This window comes from Hevea brasiliensis, chromosome 3 (genome assembly GCF_030052815.1).
Source record: "Hevea brasiliensis isolate MT/VB/25A 57/8 chromosome 3, ASM3005281v1, whole genome shotgun sequence".
NCBI lineage: Eukaryota > Viridiplantae > Streptophyta > Magnoliopsida > Malpighiales > Euphorbiaceae > Hevea > Hevea brasiliensis.
The window spans coordinates 10,544,354-10,565,628 of record NC_079495.1 but is presented as its reverse complement, the minus strand read 5'-3'; the positions used below and the strand labels follow the sequence as shown (position 1 = coordinate 10,565,628).

Genomic DNA, 21,275 nt, shown 5'->3' with positions numbered 1-21,275 from the left:
CAATGTTTTTGTGACAGAATTTTGATCCGTTGCTAAATTCGATTGTGTTTTCTTGTAGTGCATTATGGCCTTTTTGTGTTATATATATATAAGTGCTCATTTGGTTTAAATTCCAAAATCCAAATTAAAATGAATATTTTTCCTAGTAAAATATGAAATTCAATTGAATTCCATATAACTAATTTTAATATGATTTCTTACCTTTACTTCCTAAACTACCATAAATGGTAAAACAATAATGTCTTTTATCAAAATGTTCAACTGTTAAATTAAAGGCTTAAGACAACAATATATTTGTGAAATTATTTGATCATCAAACTAAAAACTAATTTTTTCCACTCCAAAATTGAAATTAGGGTAGGATTTGAACCACATTTCATTAATATGGCCTTTAACAATTTCAATGATCAATGATAATTATAAAAAAGTTATAACCTAATCATTAAAATTAATATAACTTTAAAATTATGGAACAAATTATTAATATCTTTTATGTCTTATTATATTTACAACAAAAATTAAAATTGAGAGTAGACAAAATAATTTTATAAAATAAATTTAAGTACTTACAAAAATATATAAAACTATAATAAATTTTTGGTCATTTACATTCTTTGTTTGACTTTATTCAATTTTTTTTTTTTGTTTTTACACGGATTGTGATTCAAAAAGACAAATGAAAGATGATTTTTATTTTGATGTTTTTAAAAGCACAAAGAAGACAAAAACTAAAATACTTATTTGTCCTTTCATTTAAGTCAAAATTTAAAGTGGGCAATATTAAATTTTAAGGGGGCAAATATGGGCAAATATCAAATTTTAAGAAGAGGGCGGGGGGGGTGTCGAGGACTTGGTGGTGGTGGGGTGGCAATTGCCCCCCTTGAGTAAAACGTGGCTTTGCCACTGATTGTAGACTTTTTTTTTTTTTTTTCCTGAATTTATAGCATCATTGGCATACTTTGCATATTTGATAGGCTTACTTTTTTTTTTTCCTGAATTTATAGCATCATTGGCATACTTTGCATATTTGATAGGCTTCATTGGTGTATTATGGCATTTCTTTGATATCATTCCTGTCTTGATTTTGTTTGTCGAAGGAGCTTGGCTTTTTTATTTTTGTAGAAGATATTCTTGTTCTTATCTTCACTCGATGTTGTTATCACTATATTTTTTCTTGCACATGGTTTCTTAACCGTGGCTCTTCATCTCCTTTTTTTTTTTTTTTTTTCATCTTCAATCTTTCAAATCCTTTAACAAGTATGGCTTGGTTTTGATTTTGGTTTTTGTTTTATGGCTTGGGGTTTGGAGTCACCTCACAAGTTCCCTTAAGAATTCAACTCTGATACCATTTGTTGGTATATTTGAGACTTGCTGAAGAGAAACAGACATATATTTGAGACTTGCTGAAAATCGATCTTCTTGTTTCATTAAATGAAGCTTGAATTATACAAGAAAGCATAACAGAAGTGGCATAAAATCTACAGCAAATTCAACAATAATTCCTATTCTAAAGCATAACAGAATTATTCCTAAAAGATAGCAACAAACACAGCAACTTAAATGGAGAAGATCATGTTTTAACTATTTCAACAGCCACATATGCATCTTCTGTAGTTTTGTAGCTACCAAGTCAATAATTTCACCATCCATGACTAGTTCATTAGTTACTCAGAAAAACTGTAAATAGAAGAAAACAATTGATAAATGAAAATGAAAAGAAACTAAAATAAATGAAAATTTGTATTTTTAGCTTTGTTCTAATTAATTACTACCCATATAGCATGCCATAAAGTGGCAGATCCTTGAAGACGTTATGGAAAATCCTGTAGTATGAATCCTATAATAATTGACATCTGAAGCCTTACTTGTATTGAAACCCAAGCTAAAGCTTTTCACAAGTAATAATAAGATAAAAGAGTATCCAATAATTGGCAATATAAAAATAAAAGTTAGAAGAGTTTGGAGATACAAATAGTAGAATAAGAAGTTTCACAAACATTAAAACAGATGTATTTTCAGCCGAGTTCCCATGATATCTGCCTCATAAGTTAAAACCCAAATGAGAAGAAGAATGTTGTCATGTACAACAGGCATAGCAAAAGTTGAATTGGACAGTACCTCACAAGCTCCCATGGACCTGCAACCTCAAATTCATGTGAATAAAATTATCATCTTTTCCTTGAATTAGATGCATATGCAAGAAAAATCCTTGATTTCAATCTAAAATACTTAATTCCTGAAGAAAAGGAAAGGAAAATTTCAATTTAAACGTAAAGCTATCATTAACAACAATTTCAGATGAAGGGAAAAGATAATTTATATGTACCTAATTGTCTATTGAATCGATGTCGGCACCATCAATAACAATTTTAGGGACATGAGCAATCTTGGACCAATCTTCACCTTTTCCAAGTTCACATCTTCTGCTTAATCCATAACAATCTTCAATAATAAGTCGTTGAAGGGACACAATATTTTGTAGGCATGCAGGCAATTCTTTTAGGTTTTCACAACTTTCTAGTTTTAAGAGTTGCAGAGTGTTGGTGGATCCTTGGAGAAGCCATTTTGGAAACTCCACCAACTTTGGCAACTGCATAAGTATCAGCTTTTGAAGGCCGAATCGGGCCAAGTCTTGACGGTCTTTCCCTTCCCCCATTGTCAAATTGAGGTTTTCACAATTGTCAATAAGAAGAGTCTTTAATGTAGTGAGGTATTTCAAACTTCGAGGCAAAGATATTAAGCTTTTACAATCACCAATAATCAGTGTTTGAAGATGTTTGAGGCCATGCATATCTTCAAACAAGTATTCTAATTTTTCACAGCTTTCAATGACCAAACACCTAAGAGATGTCAAGCACCCTAGTTCATTCTTTTCCAAACACTTCTGCTTTGTTGAAAAAAATAGACATCTAAGGCTGATCAAGTACCTTATATCTGTGGGTGACTCCTCAGTACGAAGCATTAAAAATTGTAAATTTTGTAACTTACAAATAGAATTGAGGACCTTTTTAATTTCAGAATTTTCAGGTAAAATTAAAAACCTCAAATGCTTTAAACACCCAATCCTTTCCAGTGGTATCTCTAATGTGGATCCATTCAAGTCCAGCATTCGCAAATACTGAAATCTTGACAAACATAAATCTAAGGCTGATTGGCTGCTAAGGCTTTTTTCTTCATTCTTAAATAAAGCAGTCCGCACATGGTCTAAACCTTGTAAGAGTGTGGAAAGATCCGGAGGAAGTGAAGCGGAGTTGGGAAATAATAAATGGCGAACACTCTTTGAGATACGTGTTGTGCTTGAGGTTATTGCTGAAAATTCATTTTGTGTCAATGATAATGCAAAATCATGTACTAGATCATGCATTTTACACAGAATAATAAGACTCCCCATTTCCTCAAAATCTTGAAAAAACGATCTAGATGCCAACTCCTGAAAATAGTGCAACCCAATATCTTCTAGATCTTCATTTTCATTTGTTGATTCAAGAAGTCCATGTGCCATCCAAAAATAGATCAACTCAAAATGATTGAATTGATAGTCCTTCGGATAAAAAGAGCAATAAGCAAAACACTTTTTTAAAAAAGTAGGCAATTGTTCATAACTTAATCTTAATGCAGGTAAAACTCCATTTTCATTCTGCTTCATTCTCCATAACTCGCTATCTCTTATAGATTTCCAATCATTTTCATCTGTTTTCGTAAAAAGAAGTGATGCCAGTATCTTCACTGCTAATGGAACCCCATTGCATTTTTCTACAATTTCAACCCCAATTTTTAACAAGTTTGGATATCGCTTCACTTGGCGTTCTTTAAATGCACATCTAGTAAACAAAGTCACACACTCATCATGAGGAAGACCCGATAACTCATATGGTGCTGGGATGTTGCCCATAATGGAGGCTACTTCCTTACTACATGTAGTTACCAAGATTTTGCTTCCATTGGCACCCGTAAACAAAATCTCTTTCAAATGGTTCCATTTCATGGAGTTATCATTCCACACATCATCTAAGATGAGCAAATATTTCTTATCACCAATGATTTCTCGCAAAATTCCTTGTAATTGTTCCATTTCCATTTTACTCAACTTTTCTACATCATATCCCATTCCATCATCTGCAGATTTAATAATTTTCTTTATCAAATTTCTTATGTCAAATTCTTTTGATATACAAACCCACATCATAAGTTGAAAATTATTTTTGACTCCTCCATCATTATAAACTAATTTAGTGAGTGCAGTCTTTCCCGAACCTCTGACTCCAACAATAGGAATAATTGAGACTTGTCCTCTATCACCAGAGTCTTGTAAAAGTCTAATGATATTTTCTTTATCCTTATCTCTTCCGATAACTTCAGATACTTGTACAAATGTGTGGGTCATCGCTCTTTCCCTAAGCATAACATGCCTACTTTCATTTCTTTCTTTGAGACGAAATTCAGACTTCAAACTTGCAATCTCTTCTAATCTCTCTCTTATTTGCTTTATTTTAGCACTCATTTTAAAACGAAATGCAATAGGATTAGACGATGAAAAAAAACAACCCACCTGAAACCCAAAAATATCGAGAAATGAATTCATATGCTTTCATCTAAATGCAAATAAGTAATTAGATCAATTGACAGGAAAAGCGTGCTTTTCTTGATGACTATTTGACTACAAGTAATTAATATATATATAAAATTATGCAAGTAATTTAGATATTACATTTCTTTAAATTTGTTTTTCGTATTAGTATTTTGATAATAATTTTATATTATAAAATAGCAATTATAGAACATTTTTGCATTCCATTTTATACACAAATTAAAATTAGTTATTGTGGATAAAAAAAATAAATAAATAAGAAAAATTATTAAGTTATAATTTTTAAAAAAGAATATAAATTAATTATCAAGACAATACTATATTAATATCATTAAGATAAAATAAAAATAATTAATTGACATTACACTATGGTATATATATATATATTTTTATGAATTCTGCTTATAATTTGTCAAATTTTGAGAATGAAAAGTCTTCAATTAAAGAAGGTCAAATAGCAAAAGCAATGATTAAAAAAAATAGCATATTTATAAAGCCCTTACAAATTTTTCAAAAACATTTGATTTCGAAATCCAAAATAACTGTTTGAAATTTTAAATAAATACATTTAAAGTCTTTCATTTCTTATTTACACATTCAACGCATTATCAACTTTAAATAAATATTATGAAAAGGTTAATAAATATTAATTTTAATAATACATATTTTGATAATAATATATAATAGTTATATTAAAAAGTAATAACTCCAAACAAAATCGTTTATTATTTTGAAGCACGTAGAATTTACATAAAAATCTTAAAAAAATGGTCAAAAAATATTGCTAAAACATATCAGCAATAATTTAATTAAAATTATTTATTATTTTAAAGTAGTGTTAGTAGCCAAGAAAAAAAATTTAGAGAATAGATTCTTTTGATGATAAGCACATTTTAATTTATATTGCAATAATTTCAACATATCATGACTGATGGTGATAGAAGCTTTAAGTTAATCCATAATTTAAAATAAAAAGTAAATTATAAATTAGTTTCTGAGGTATGTCAACAACCATAGGCTAATCCTTGTATTTTTTATGAGAAAAGATTTAGTCTATGAGATTTGATTTTGTTAACATATTAGTCCTCTAGCTAAATTCACCGTTAATTGCATTTCCTTCCTTTTAATTTGAAATTATTTAGCTTTTGAATTTTTATTTTATTAACGAATAGTCCCTATATTTAAATTCGATTTATTTTATATTTAAATAATCATATCTTTTATAAAAATATTAAATAGTTTATATAATTATAATTATTTAAATATAAAATACTAAAAAATAATTATTAACAGAAAATATGTTTTAATAAATTCTTAAAAGTTTATATTATGATCTATAATTTTATAAAACCAAAATTATTTTTTATGGTAATATTTTTCAATAAATAAATAATGATTAAAATTCATTTAACTAGATTTTCGAGAAAAAATTATTAAAATTTTATATAATTTAATATAGTTTATTTTGACAATTTATTGATATTCTCAAACAATTATAATTTAAATTGAATTTTTAAAAATTATTTGTTTAAAATTAAATTAATTTTATTTGAAATGAAAAATTAATTTATATTTAAAAATAAGAAATAAACTTTCTTGTATAATGTCTTGAATTAATTTAAAATTTGGATGTATAATTAGAAAAAAAATATTTGAATACATTTAAATAATTATATGCTTTATATTTAAATAATTATATCAACATGACCTAGAAGCATTACACATTTCTGAGGATTTAACAAAAAATCGTTAAGAGTGGAGAAAGCGAATACATATAGCCGACCCCAAATTTTTGGGATAAAAGCTTAGTTGAGTTGTATTTAAATAATTATATGCTTTATATTTAAACAATTATATGCTTTATTTTATGCTTAAGAAGATAAAATTATAATAAAACATTTAAATAATTTATATAATCTATAATTAGTTATATAAAATAAACAATTACTTAAATATAAAATTTGAATGTAAGGATTACTTTGCTGATAAAATAAAATTTATGGGATTAAATTGTTTTATATTATTTTAATTCAATGACAATGACTAATTTGTTAGCAGAATCAAATAATAGGGACTAATTTAATCATTTTTTTATAAAAAAAAATACGGAAACTACTTCTAATTTTTAACATATCTCATAAACTAATTTGTAATTTATTCTAAAATAGAATCCAAAAGTAAAATAAAAAAATGAATATTAAGGTAATCATAAATTAAAACTCATAAATATGAATGTGAAAATAAATTAAATTTTATAAGATTTATACATAAATAAAATTCTATTTAATTTAGAATTACTTATCAAATTAGATTAAGATTATTGAAGAAATGTTGAATATGAAATTTTACAAGTATATATAATTAACATAACAAATATCAAGATAAAAAAAAATAAAAATAATTATGACATAAGAAAATATTGTTTATTCTCATGAGATTAGATTATAATCACTTCTAAATTTTTAATAATGGGATTAAATTGATTCATAACATTTGATAATGTTAATAGTTTAGTCTTTTTGTTTAATGATATACTACTTAACAATTAAATTGGCTAAAAGAAATATTTTGATTAATTTAATGTTGCATAAATTCAAATGAAATGTAGTTTATAATTTATATATTCCAAAATGAAATGAATTTTTCTCATACCTTTCTAATTATGCCTCCATACAATTGAAGCGCTCGTCTTCTCTGAGCTTCACATTCAAATTCATCAAGCACATCCTCAGCATCATAGAAAGCATCTTTAAGATCAGCCAACCACAGTCGCAGCTGACGATGATTCACTTGCTTCTCCTCGGCATCCAATAGCACAGCTTTCATAGTAAATGAGATATCATTGATCTTTTTGAGTTCCCATTGTAAACCACATACAAAACATGTCTCTTGGTAGGCATATGCTATCTTTTCTAGGACTTTCTTTGCAACATATGACTCTATAGACATTTTGGGGAGATCGAGTTTCAATTTCTATTTGAATATGAATTGAAGTATATGATAAAATCCGATTTTATAGCAAGAAAACTCATTTGACAAGCATTAAGTTTGCAATGTAATAAATTGAAGTATAAATTCTATTTCTTCCTTTGTTCTGCTTAACAAATAATTTAAGCATATTCTAAGTTTTTGGAGTGTAAACTGGAGCAACATTAAATTCTACATTCTCCCATCTTCACACTCATTCTTGTTGTAGGTAAAAGCTACAAGCAATATGATGATTAGTAGATCTTTGGATCCATTTGTTTTTTAAAATAGAAATAATAATGCACAAATTATTTATTATATTATTTTAATAACATAATTTAATATTTAATTTTATATTTTATATTTTATATTTTTAAAAAATATATTATTTTGTTAAATATAGTAAATACAATTTTAATTTATATCAAATTTGAACAATTATATATATATATATATGTACCTAAAATTATTATTATTATTTTTCTCTAAATATTCTATTGTGCACTGCGAAACGTATAAACTACAAAGAAATAAAGCAAACATACAAAACACCAATATTTATGTGGTTCACCCTCTCAACATATGGCTACATCCACGAGCATATCATCTTTCACTATCAATAATAAATAAATCATCATTACAAGCTCATAACTATACTACCCATCAACCCAATTACACCCAAGAGAATCAAGACTACATTATACTGCTCATAGTAAATATATTAGTTAGTCTCTCTCAGTCTCCTCTAGACATAACCCAATATATTTACTATTATAATACTATACCACAAAGGGTGTGTAACACCCTCACCGTAGGTAGTCCGTACGTTCTACTGTTCCGATAGCTAATGTCTGCTCGGACAGTCAGAATGTCGGGAATTACATTAAATGCTAGTGAGGAGATATAAAATGATGGAATAAATGATAAGAAAATACAAGAAAAATTTAGCTAAAATAAAAGGAATGAAATGCAATTAGGTTAAAAGAGCTGTGTTCCAGACCTGTGAGAAACCCTAGGAACAAATTTTTGGGGTTTAATTAAAAATTACCGAGGTGTAAATGGCATTAAAAATTTCAAGAATAATTTAATTAATTGATAAAAGTGAAGATAAAAATAAAAATAGACAGTGTAAAAATTTAGAGAAATTGTCCGATCGGTAATTTTGAAAAAGAGGGACTTTAACCCGAAGAGGGGCATTTTGATTATTTAACATTTAAAGTTAACTTTTGACCAAAAAGTCCATTAAAAATTAGTGGTATTAAATTTAGAAAATCCCATAAAACCCCCATGAAAACATGAAATTACATTAGTGCAATTAAGGGAACTTAAGTGGGGTTAATTAGGAATTTTAAAACTTTGAATATTATATCATATAAAAATATGTTAGTGGGGGTATAAAAGCAAGAAAAGTCAGCAAAAATTTCCCACTCACAACTCTCTTCTTCCTCGCCCTCTCAAAGTGCAGATTTCCTCACCCTATTTCCCTCCATGGGAGCTTTGCATGCAAGCTAAACCCCCCATTTTTCCACCCAAATTCACTAATTTCTTCAATTAAAGTTAGTTACTACACTTTGGGGAGTTAGTAGGCAGCCAAAGGAAGGATAAATTGTGAAGTTTTACAAGCTTAAAAAAAATTTCTGGAATTAAAGGTTAGTGCATAATCCCTTACTTCCCTCTCTTAATTTCTTGATTTTAAGGTTAATTGAGTTAGTGTGTTAGTAAAATTTTAGGAATTGATGGGTAATTGGGAAACCCTAATTTGGCAGCCATGGAACTAGGGGGAAATTGTTTAATTTTTCATGAAATTGATGTTTAGAAATGTTAATTAAGCTAAGTACATGAATTAGGATAGGGTTATATGTGGGTGTTTGAAGTTAATTGTGAATTAAGGTTTGTAACCCTAAAAATTTGGGGATTTTCTTTAGGCTTGAATCTGCCCAATTTGGCAGCCCTAATTAGCTTAATTAGTGATTAAAGTAGACACATAATTGGTGAATTACAATGTTGATTAAGGTGACTAAGAGTATAGGAATCAAATTGCATGTATAAGTGTTGATTTTGATACTTTATCTTAGGGCTTTGAACAATTGTGAGTAATTAGGGATACTGCCCAATTTGGCAGCCTTGAGGAGCATAGAAAATATGTAATTTCATGACTTAAATGATGAAGTATGGTTTCCATGGATATGTGGAAATGAATTAGGCATTGGTAGTTGAAATTACATACACTAATCAATTGTTCCATGCACATATTGTTGACCTTGACCAAATTAAATTTATGATGTTGAGTTGCTTATTATAGATTAGTGTATACTGCTGGATATTGATTGTTGAGATGAATTGGTAATATTAAAAGTGCCATGAATGTATACTTGAAGTTTGGGAGATGGAGAAATGAATTATTGGGAGTGTTATTTTTTACAGGTTGTGGTCTTGTTGAAAATAGAATGTGAATTGAGTTAAAATTGATTTTGTGTGACTCCAATTGGTATGAGGCCAATTGGAAGTGAAAAATGACCTAAAACACTCCAACTTTTATGTGGAAACCATGTCCCAATTCTGCCCAAAAACTGACCTAAAACTTGACCAAATCCGAATTGCAATTTTAGTGACCCAGAAATGACCAAATGAATAGTGCTCACTCTTTTGGTCATATCTCACTGTAGACAGGTTGAAATGACCTGAAATTTATATCATTAGAAAGCTTAGACATTGGGCTACAACTCTTGTAGAGGACACGAAGCCCAGAAATGCCATTTACCTAACCAAATTGCTTGTCTAAGTTGAAGTACCAAATCTGTCCAGAATTGATACTGCCCAGAATTTGCCATATAAGGACCACTTGACCAGTCTTGGGCAAAGAAGCCATAACTTGGTCCATATAACTCCAAATGCCCTGAAACCAGTGTCAAATTTTCACTAAGACATAGGTCTACAAAAATGGTATTTTGACCAAAATCCAAAAATGGTTGCGTACTCCACAAGTATACGGGTCATTCAAGTAGTAAAGAAAAGATATCGTCCCACAGAGATATGTTGTTTGAATACCAAACTATAAAATTCACGATTATTTGGGCTATCGATAATTTGTGCCAAAAATAGAGTAAGAGATGCAGCAAATTAAATTGAGAAAATAAGGAAATTATAATGAATTAAGCAATTAAAATTCTAAGCACTATACTAATTTACTAAAATTTCAGCAAATGACAAAAGATTTAATTAATTAATAGTAAAAATTGATTCCAGAGTTGAGGTTCATGAAGTAAATTTCATTGGGATTTGGATAGGCAAAGCCAAGATTAAGGGAAATATAAGTTTGAAGGAAGTTAATTCTGATTTCCTTTAATTTCCCTTTCAAGCAAACTATAGAGTGTTTTAAAGGAACCTAAACCCCATTTTCATGCGATGTTTAATTACCCAAAACCCTTTAAGCATTTTAATCAACTTGAAATTCCTCTTAACCCACTAGTTTATTTCTAACACTAGGTGATTAAGTTTATTTTCTTGATTATCTATCATAGATTTTCACCTCTCGGTCCTTCAATCTAAGATTAAGAACAAAACTCAAAGGGTACCAACAATGGGTATGTAAATAAGCACACAAGATAAGAATCAAAGCTTATATGTACTAAAAATCTTGTTAAAACCAGTCCACATCCACAAATAAAACTTAAATCATTACACCCAACTCTAAAATCTTAAGTATCTACTCACTCATGCTTGTATTTACAAGTAGAAATATGAAATAGAGCAAGAAACATGAAAATAAAACTAAAAATAAAAGAACCCAGAAGAAGAAGATCCAAATCTCTAAAAATGGAAGCTGAAAAATGTCACCCTGCAGGTGTTCTTCCTCCAAAAATGGCGTGATTCCCTCTTCCTCTCTCTTTTGATTTTTCTCTCTCTTTCTCCTTATGGTAAAAATGAGAATATGATGCTTTTATATCCCCTCAAGGGTTGCCCTAAAAATAGTCTCTAAAGGGATAAGGATAAAAGGTGTAAAAGGTGTGAAAAGAGAATTTTTCCATGTCAGCAAATCTGCTTGCGCCATCCCACATGCCTCATGTTGATTTAAGTTGTTTTCCACATGCCTCATGTTGATTCAGAGGAGGAGCCTTTAGATTCTGCACAACCAGCTACACGGGGCATGTGGGAGTCCCTGAGAGTCTCAGCGTGTTTTCTCTAAAATCTCTGTTTACATGACCCGCCACATGGGGCATGTGGAGGCCCATGAAACTTTCGGCATGTTTTGTTCTGAAGTCTCTGTTTACATGACCCAGTATGAATTTACATGCCTCATGTTGATTTCTGCTGGGTAACTCCCATCTTCACACGACCTTCAACACGGGGCATGTGGAGGTCCTTGAAAGTCTCGGCTAGTCTTCTCCTTTAAGTAAATTTTCTTCACTTTTCACTCTACTTTAAGCTTCCAAATCACTTTGAATTTCTTCTATATGGACCTTTTTGCCTTTAAACCTTATTAAAACCTATCAAAAATATTAAAATTTCAAAAATCAAATATAATGAAACTAAAATTAACAAATTAACTAAAATAAGCATAAAAAGCATAAAATTACTAAACTAAAAAGGCAAAATGGATGGAAAAATACTCTAAAATATCTATATAAAATGGGTTTATCAAATTCCCCCAAACTCAAATCTTTGCTTGTCCTTAAGCAAATTAAAAATGATTATATGCAATTGGGGTACCTTTTCTTAAATTCATGAGAATCTTCAAGCTTTCAAACTTACTTCTAGCCACCAACAAACCATATACCCACCTTCAAGATATAAGGAATTCAATTCTCACCAAAGTTATCACCGCTTAGCCTTAGGTCAATTATTCATTCCATCAAACCCAAACCAATCAATTACATAGAGAAATCATGCTAAAATAGGCTCTAGAACAATCCATAAACTAAAGCGTCTCAAATAATGATGTAAATAGTTTAAGTGGATGAATAATGTGCCAATCCCATTGGCAAACCAACTAATCCAATCTCCACTAATGTAGCAAAACACAATCAAGAGATCAAAAGGACTTTTAATGGTTGTAATGGGGCTAAGGGGTAATAATGTGGCTAACTAAGAAAAAGGCAAAAGGGAAGCAAAACATGAGAATAATTAAATTGTTAAAAAGATCAAGATACACTTTTCTTTTATTATTATTATTATTTTATTTTAAGAATCAAATGGGAGGAAGAACTTTACAATAAATCACCAATGCTTTGCTTGTTCTCAAGCAAACTTTAAAATGTGATGCAATTTTTAGGGGTGCCTTATCCAAAGAGCTATGAAAATCACCTATTAAAGTAACTTAACACACCTTTAGCCATACCAACAATCCATATACCCATCCTTCAAAATGCAAAGAATCTAATGCTTATCCAAGCTTTCACCGCTTAGCCATCAAGTCAATTATTATTCAAAATTCCAAAACCAACCAATCAAAAGAGAGAGTCATGCTCAAAAGGAATTCTAGGACAATCAATAACCAAAGTGTCTCTATATAGAATGATGGAATTAAATGAATGAATAGATAATTTTCCAATCCCATAGGAAAATTCCCTACTCCTATCTCCACTAATGTAGCAAGTACTATCAAGAGATCAAAGGTCTTTTTAGGGGTGTAATGGGGCCATGGGGTTCAAAATGAGGCTAAGAAGAAAAATGGGTAAAAAGGATTCAAAGCATGAGAATATTTCCAATCTTGACAACATAAGGTACACTTCTTATTTTATTATATATATATATATATATATATATATATATATATATATATATATATATATATATATATATATATGGAGGAGAAATACATAATGAGAATTGTCAAGAGCTAGCATATTTTACAAAACACATAGAAATGGAGGGACATTTTGATACTTTAACTTGTATTTTGCATTTTCTTTTGATAATTGTCCCTAAAATTGCCACCCCCAAACTTATTTCTTTTAATACTTTGGGTGGATTTCTTTCAATTTGAATGACAATAATGAAAAGCACATATACTAGCACTTTTACAAGATGACAAGCATTTCTTCTCCCTTTTATTGTATATTTTTTTCTTTTATTTTATTTTATTTTATTTTTTTATTTTTTATTTTTTTTTAAAGTGTACCTAATATTCGATTATCCTCATGAAAAGGGTTGGAGTGTTTGGTTCATTGGCTAGGTAGCAATAAGGATTTCAAGAAAAATTAGGGATAAAAAGGCTCAAAGGGGTTTGCAAGGGTCAATTTTAATTAGGAAAAGGGCCAAAGGTTTAAAATGAGAAGGTTTAAATCAAAGAATGCCTAATCATCTCTCTTTTCAAGTACAAGCTGGTATTTCGCCTTGAAAGGTTTAGAAAATTTGTTCTAGGATTGGTGAGACATCATTTGACTACCTTATATCCAATAACTCCCTCTAAACACTCCAATCTCTAAAGGACTAGTTGGGTGGCTTTTTGGCTAAGAAGATATAGGCAAGGGGTAGACACTTCAAAACCTTGCACCTCTTAGGAAACTTTCAATCCACAAACCCAACTAAAGGTAAGTCAAATCACTCTCATAGGCACATTTTCAATACTCAAGGGATTTGGCAAAAGATTTTAATGCATGATGCATGATTCCTAAAAATGAACAATGGATTAACTAAATGGAGGAAGTCTATTTGTGTGCAATGTGTACAATTTCTAAGTGATGTATAATGTGTATGTAAATGTGTAATGTGTGTGTAAATGTGTTATGTATATGTATGTATGGATGTATATGTAAAATATTTACAATATATGTAAATGGAATGGGATGAGATGTTCCTATACTCAAAATGTGAAAAATGTAGTAAAAATCAAAATGCATACCCCCAAACTCAAAATTGGACATTGTCCTCAATGTCTCAAGCAGTGTATTATCAAAAGTCAAAGTAAACAGGAATTACCAGGAATTGTGAGATTTAAGAGCAAAAAGAAAGAGTTACCTGGTATAGAGCAGATGAGAATTCAAGAGATAATGGGGATGCATAAGAAGCTGCACAGGTTATGCAAAATAAAGTGTTGTCCATAACAGGTGCATAAGGAAGGTGCATAAGCTGTGCAGTTCTGCATGAGTGGCAATAAGGACTGCACAGGCTATGCAGAACATTTGCATAAGGGATTCACAGCCTGTGCAGTTCTGCATGAGTGGCATAAAGGACTGCACAGGCTATGCAAAATAGTTGCATAAGGGGATTCACAGCCTGTGCAGTATATTCAAAAGCTACTGCATGATGATGAGCAAGGAAAATGTGCAAACACCAGTATAAGCATACAAATATATACAGTGTATGGACAAGTGTGCACAAAAGGGCAGTAAAGGCAATGAAAATCAATGAAAAACTAATGTAATAGCCATCCAATAGAACTTCAAGAAAAACAGAAATCAAAACAAACTAAAAATTGTTTTAACATATCTACAATGAAAAACTCCTACAAGCTTGAACAAAAGTAAAACAGAAACTAATCCAATTCTATTGTTTTGCCCTTGTCCAAAGATGCTGCTAAAGGACTGGTTGGAGCCGCTTTTCTTTGTCAGTGATGGTCTTTGGAGGAGGTGATGGAGGTGGAGGTGGCATTCCCAGAAAAACCATGAGTTGCTTCATCATCTCCTTTAATTCTTTCTGCTTGTCTCTAGTTTCCATGACAAAGTCAAATAGTTGATCATGACGATCCTTGAGGGTATCAAGACCAGTGTCAAGCTTCCTATCCACAAAATATATATCATCACTAAGCCTTTCAAGATAGGTGAATAAGGCTTTAGTCTTGAAGGCAGGAGGGGCTGTGGATGAAGAGGGTCCAGCTGCAGAAGGTGTGGGCTGTGCAGAATCTGCTGGGATGTCCTGTGCAGGCTGAGTGGGTGGTGTAGGTTCAGTAGAATGCTGTTGGACTGGTGGGACAGGTTGTGCTTCTGGTTGTGCAGTGGGTTCAGTTTTTGCTGCTGGTTGTGCAGTGTCAGAGGGTGGCAAACTGAATCCAGTTTTGGATAGGTGTGTAGCATCAAAATATAAAGTGTCTGAAAGTGCTGGTATTGGATGCTCTTCCTGATTAAAACCAAAATGCTTGGCTATGACAGTTATGAGCCCACCCAAGACAATGTCACCTATGGACTTGGTGGCAATATGTAACACATGCTCACAAAAGAAGTAAACAGGAGAAACTTTAACTTTATGAAAAGCACACCATAGCATGAACAATTCAGATTTGCCAACAGCACCAGAACTAGTCCCTCTACCCAAAATAGTGCTAGCAATAAGCCTATGGATAAATCTAAGTGCAGGGTCTAGTATTTGAGATGTTTTAGATCTTCCAGCAGAAAAAGTCTGAGGTTGGTTTGTGATAATCCTCCAAAACTGAGCAGCATTCCAAACACCTTTGTTTGCTACCTCTACCCCTGTATATGGTACCCTAAATAGTCCATCAATTACAAATCCAAAATTGCTATGAAATTGGTCCAATGATAACTCTCTATTTTGCCCCAAACATCTAAATTTCATAGTTGGCTTATAATCTACATCATGCAATTTCAGGGTAGTAGAAAATGAGGAAATAAATTCCAAAACTAGAGCTGGATAAACTATTTCTTGCTTATGGATAAATTCCATCCAACCCATACCATCAAGGTAGGCAACAACATTATCAAATAAACTAGCTGATTGGAAGGCCTCTACAGAAATATACCTTGTGGGTTGCACCCTCCTTTCCTTAAGTCTCTTAAAGGCTGCCTTATGAGTTGCATCAGGAAGGGGCCAGGGCAGTTTTGATACCTGTGATGCTGCTGACATTTGCTTTCTGCTGGAAGAGGGTGATTTGGCTTGTGTGGAGGCTGAAGTTTTTGGGTTTTTGGGTGGAGGCTCTGACATTGGGGTGGTGGGTAGTTCTTTGCGTTTTGAGAGAGGAGGTACAGAAGCTATGGGTCGGGTGGATTTCGACCTGATTTTTCTCTTATAAGTGGCTGTGGGAGGTGGTGGAGGGGTTTCTTGTAGAGGGGAATCAGGGTTGGGAGGCCGCATTGCCAAGGGCGAAACTTGGAGAGGGGAGGTTTGAGGGGAATGAGGAGGCGACTCCATTGGGTTGCCGATGGTGAGGATGAAGGAGATGAGGGAGAAAATGAAAGATGCAGAGGGTAGCTAGGGCTAAGGCGGCGGAAAGATGAGTGGAGCAGAAGGGGAGGGGTAATGCAGGAATAAATGGACGCGGGGGGGAAAAGGAGTGAACAGGAATATCGGGAGGTGGAGGTGGGAAAAATGGGTGCCGAAAACAAATTTTGATTTGAACAGGACATGTGTTAAGGCTGCATAAGGGGAAAAGTGGGTGTGCATAACTTATGCACTCTCTTATGCAGGTTTCGGTGGAAGATAAACAGTGTGAAAAACTGATTATGCAAGAGTGCATAGCTTATGCGTTAACTTATGCAAGTTTCGGCCTGTTTTGGATTTTAGAGAAATAGGTCATGCGGAAGTGCATAAGCTATGCACTCTCCTTATGCAAGTCTCGGCAAGTTTTGGAAGTCAGAGTTGGTGGTTATGCGGAAGTGCATAAGTCATGCATTCTCCTTATGCAGGTCTCGGCAAGTTTTGGTTTTTGGAGAGTGTGGTCATGCGGAAGTGCATAAGTCATGCACTCTCCTTATGCAGGTCTCGGCAAGTTTTGGTTTTTGGAGAGTGTGGTCATGCGGAAGTGCATAAGTTATGCACTCTCCTTATGCAGGTCTCGGCAAGTTTTGGAATTCAGAGTTGGTGGTTATGCGGAAGTGCATAAGTTATGCACTCTCCTTATGCAGGTCTCGGTAAGTTTTGGAATTCAGAAAATGTGGTCATGCAATTGTGCATAAGCTATGCACTCCCTTATGCAGATTTCGGCACAAAGAGAAAATGCAGGATTTGAAGTCATACAAAAGTGCATAAGTCATGCACACACTTATGCAAGTCTCGGCAGGTTTGAAATTTAACAAAAATGTGGCTATGCAGAGTTGCATAAGCTATGCACCTCCTTATGCAGTTTGCAACAGAGATGAAAATGGCAAGAATTGTGGTTATGCAAGATTGCATAAGCTATGCAGTTACTTATGCACAATTCAACAAGATTGAGATTACAATTGAAAATGATTTGCAAGTATGAAAAATACCCTAGGATGAAGAAATATAATTCTATGAAGCATAAATCATGAGAAATTGTCATCGAAAACACATCAATATATACAAAGTCCATCAAAATTGCATCACACAAGCTTGTAGAAGTGAATCCTGCATAAAAGGCCTTTGTGAACCATGCCATTTCAACTCAAATTCTGCAAATCAACCTTTAGCACATAAAACTCAATAAAATCTGCATAAAGTTGCATCTATCCACAAATGATGAACTCCCCAAGTTATGCCAAGAAAATGCAGTATGTCCACCTTGAATCCCACAACCCAAATAAGCTCAAAACTGTAAAAATGACTCACTTACCACCATATTAACATTATAAGCACAAATACTTAAAAGTTACACACCCAACCTCACCAAGAACATAAGTCATCTGCTGCAGACCCTTCCTTGCTGCAAAATTTCATTTTTTTCTCTGCATAAACCAGATAGCAACCCTTCACAGGTTATGCAGTAAAAATCAATCAATTTTGGGAGAGTTTGAAGGACAAAATTTCAGATTAAGAATCACTCCCCAGCAGTTCACCAACCTTCCTCCATTGAAATACATCTACAAGGGACAAGATTCAACAATGTCAAAAATTGAATTTGGGGAGATTTAAGATAAAAACAAAAACAATGTAAATAAAAGTAAATCAGCAAAAGCAAAATAAAAGGAACCTGGGATGCCTCCCAAGAGGGCTAATTTATAGTCCTTAGCTGGACTCTTCATGAATTTCACTAAAAAGAGGTGAGGGATTGGAGAGCTTGTAACAGCTTGCTCCTTTTATTGGGTCTCCAGTTATCTAATGTTTCAATCTATGCCCATTGACCTTAAAATTCCCAGATTTTTCACTCCAAATTTCAATTGCTCCATAAGGGAAAACCTTAGAAACTCTATATGGACCAGTCCACCTTGATCTAAGTTTTCCAGGGAACAATTTCAATCTTGAGTTGAACAACAAAACTGAATCACCCTCTTTAAATTCCTTTTTCCTAAGATGCTTATCATGCCAAACTTTGGTTCTTTCTTTGTAAATACGGGCACTTTCATAAGCATCCATCCTCAATTCTTCAAGCTCATTAAGTTGCAATAGCCTTTTCTCACCAGCTTGCTTAAGATCAAAATTCAAGGTCTGAATGGCCCAATCTGCTCTATGTTCTAGCTCCACAGATAAATGACAAGACTTACCATACACTAACCTAAAAGGAGTAGTTCCTATAGGGGTTTTGTAAGCAGTCCTATATGCCCATAAAGCATCATCTAGTTTGACAGACCAATCTTTCTGAGAATTGCTCACTGTTTTCTCCAAGATATGCTTGAGTTCTCTGTTAGAAATTTCAACTTGTCCTGAAGTTTGAGGGTGGCATGGGGTAGCTATCTTGTGCACTACACCATACTTCCTCATTAAGCTCTCAAATTGCTTATTACAAAAATGTGAACCACCATCACTAATTACAGCCCTTGGAGCTCCAAATCTACCCAAGACAAATTTCTTCAAGAATTTCACTACAACCTTAGCATCATTAGTTGGAGTTGCAATAGCTTCCACCCACTTTGACACATAGTCAACTCCAACTAGAATGAATTTATTGCCATATGAAGGAGGAAATGGCCCCATAAAATCTATTCCCCAGACATCAAATAATTCTACTTCAAGAATATCATTCAAGGGCATTTGATCTCTTTTTGACAAACTTCCACTCCTTTGACATTTATCACATTCTGACACAAATTTCCTCACATCCTTAAAAAGATTTGGCCAAAAGAAACCAGCTTGCAGAATTTTACTAGCTGTTTTAGAGATTCCAAAATGTCCTCCATAATCAGAAGCATGGCAATGATGCATAATACTCTGTGTCTCCTCATCAGGAATACATCTTCTTATTAAACCATCACAACATCTCCTAAAGAGTAAAGGATCATCCCATCTATAAGATTTTGCCTCATGCAAAAACTTTTTCTTTTGTTGCCATGTCATTCCTAGAGGTAAAACTCCACAAGATAGATAATTCACTAAGTCTGCATACCAAAGTAATTTAGCAACAAGAGAGAAAAGTTGTTCATCCAAGAAAAACTCATCAATAGGGACTTCGTCCATTTCTTTGTCATCCAATTTCAGCCTACTAAGATTATCTGCAACTACATTTTCAGCTCCCTTCTTATCTCTAATCTCCAAATTAAACTCTTATAGCATCAGAATCCACCTAATGAGCCTAGGTTTAGCCTCCTTTTTACGGAGTAAATACCTGATGGCTACATGATCTGAAAATATAACCACCTTTGAGTCAATAATGTAAGGTCTGAACTTTTCCAATGCAAAGACAATTGCTAAAAATTCCTTTTCAGTTGTTGCATAATTTGTTTGAGCCTCATCCAATGTTCTACTAGCATAATAAATAGCATAAGCCTTTTTGTCCTTTCTTTGACCAAGAACAGCTCCAATTGCATAGTTGCTAGCATCACACATAATTTCAAAAGGTAGGCTCCAATCAGGTGGTTGCATGATTGGTGCAGTGATAAGAGCTTGCTTCAACCTGCAAAAGGCATCCAAACACTCTTGGTCAAATACAAATAGTATGTCATGACTTAACAAATTAGACAAAGGTTTGGCTATTTTAGAAAAATCCTTGATAAAGCGTCTGTAGAACCCGGCATGTCCTAGAAAACTTCGAATTCCTTTGACATTGGTAGGAGGAGCCATCTTCTCTATCACTTCAACCTTGGCTTTATCAACCTCTATTCCTCTGTTAGACACCAAATGTCCAAGCACTATCCCTTCCTGAACCATGAAATGACACTTTTCCCGATTTAACACAAGGTCGAGATTCGCACATCGCCGCAAAACTTAATAAATGTTAGCCAATCATGTGTCAAATGAAGATCCATAAATAGAAAAATCATCCATAAAAACCTCCATTATATCTTCAATGAAATCTGAGAAGATTGCCATCATGCACCTTTGAAAAGTGGCTAGTGCATTACACAACCCAAATGGCATCCTCCTATAAGCAAAGGTTCCATATGGACAAGTAAAAGTGGTTTTCTCTTGATCATTTGGATGGATAGGGATTTGAAAAAAACCTGAATATCCATCTAAATAGCAGAAGTAAGAATGCCTAGCCAATCTTTCTAACATTTGATCAATGAAGGGAAGTGGAAAATGATCTTTTCTAGTGGCTATATTTAATTTTCTGTAATCTATGCACATTCGCCAACTAGTCACTGTTCTGGTGGGAATTAATTCATTATTTTCATTTTTGACCACTGTCATTCCACCCTTTTTTGGGACAACATGTACTGGACTCACCCAAGTACTGTCTGAGATAGGATATATGATCCCTGCATCAAGCAACTTCAAAATTTCCTTTTTAACAACTTCTTTCATATTTGGGTTCAACCTCCTCTGATGTTCAATAGATGGCTTACAATTTTCTTCCAAACTGATTCTGTGCATGCAAAAGTGTGGGCTTATTCCCTTAATGTCATCTATGGTATATCCTAAAACTTTTCTGAATTGCCTCAACACTCTTAACAACTTATCAGCCTCTAAGGTACTTAAATTTGCATTTACAATT

General features: G+C 32.7%; 1 protein-coding gene across 2 annotated transcripts; it reads right to left on the bottom strand.

Annotated features, from left to right (window-relative positions):
- Positions 1-1,905: 1,905 nt before the first annotated feature.
- LOC110636911 (putative disease resistance protein RGA1) lies at positions 1,906-7,554 on the bottom strand. Of its 2 annotated transcripts, none has more exons than XM_058143851.1 (2): positions 7,241-7,554; positions 1,906-2,137 (listed from the first exon to the last, which is right to left on the bottom strand). In XM_058143851.1, the coding sequence occupies exons 1-2, from the start codon at positions 7,535-7,537 to the stop codon at positions 2,120-2,122; spliced, it is 315 nt and encodes a 104-aa protein (XP_057999834.1). In that variant the 5' UTR covers positions 7,538-7,554; the 3' UTR covers positions 1,906-2,119. The 2 variants fall into 2 exon arrangements, with proteins under 2 accessions (XP_057999834.1, XP_057999833.1); XM_058143850.1 differs by lacking the exon at positions 7,241-7,554 and adding an exon at positions 2,327-4,543.
- Between the last annotated feature and the right edge of the window lie 13,721 nt (positions 7,555-21,275).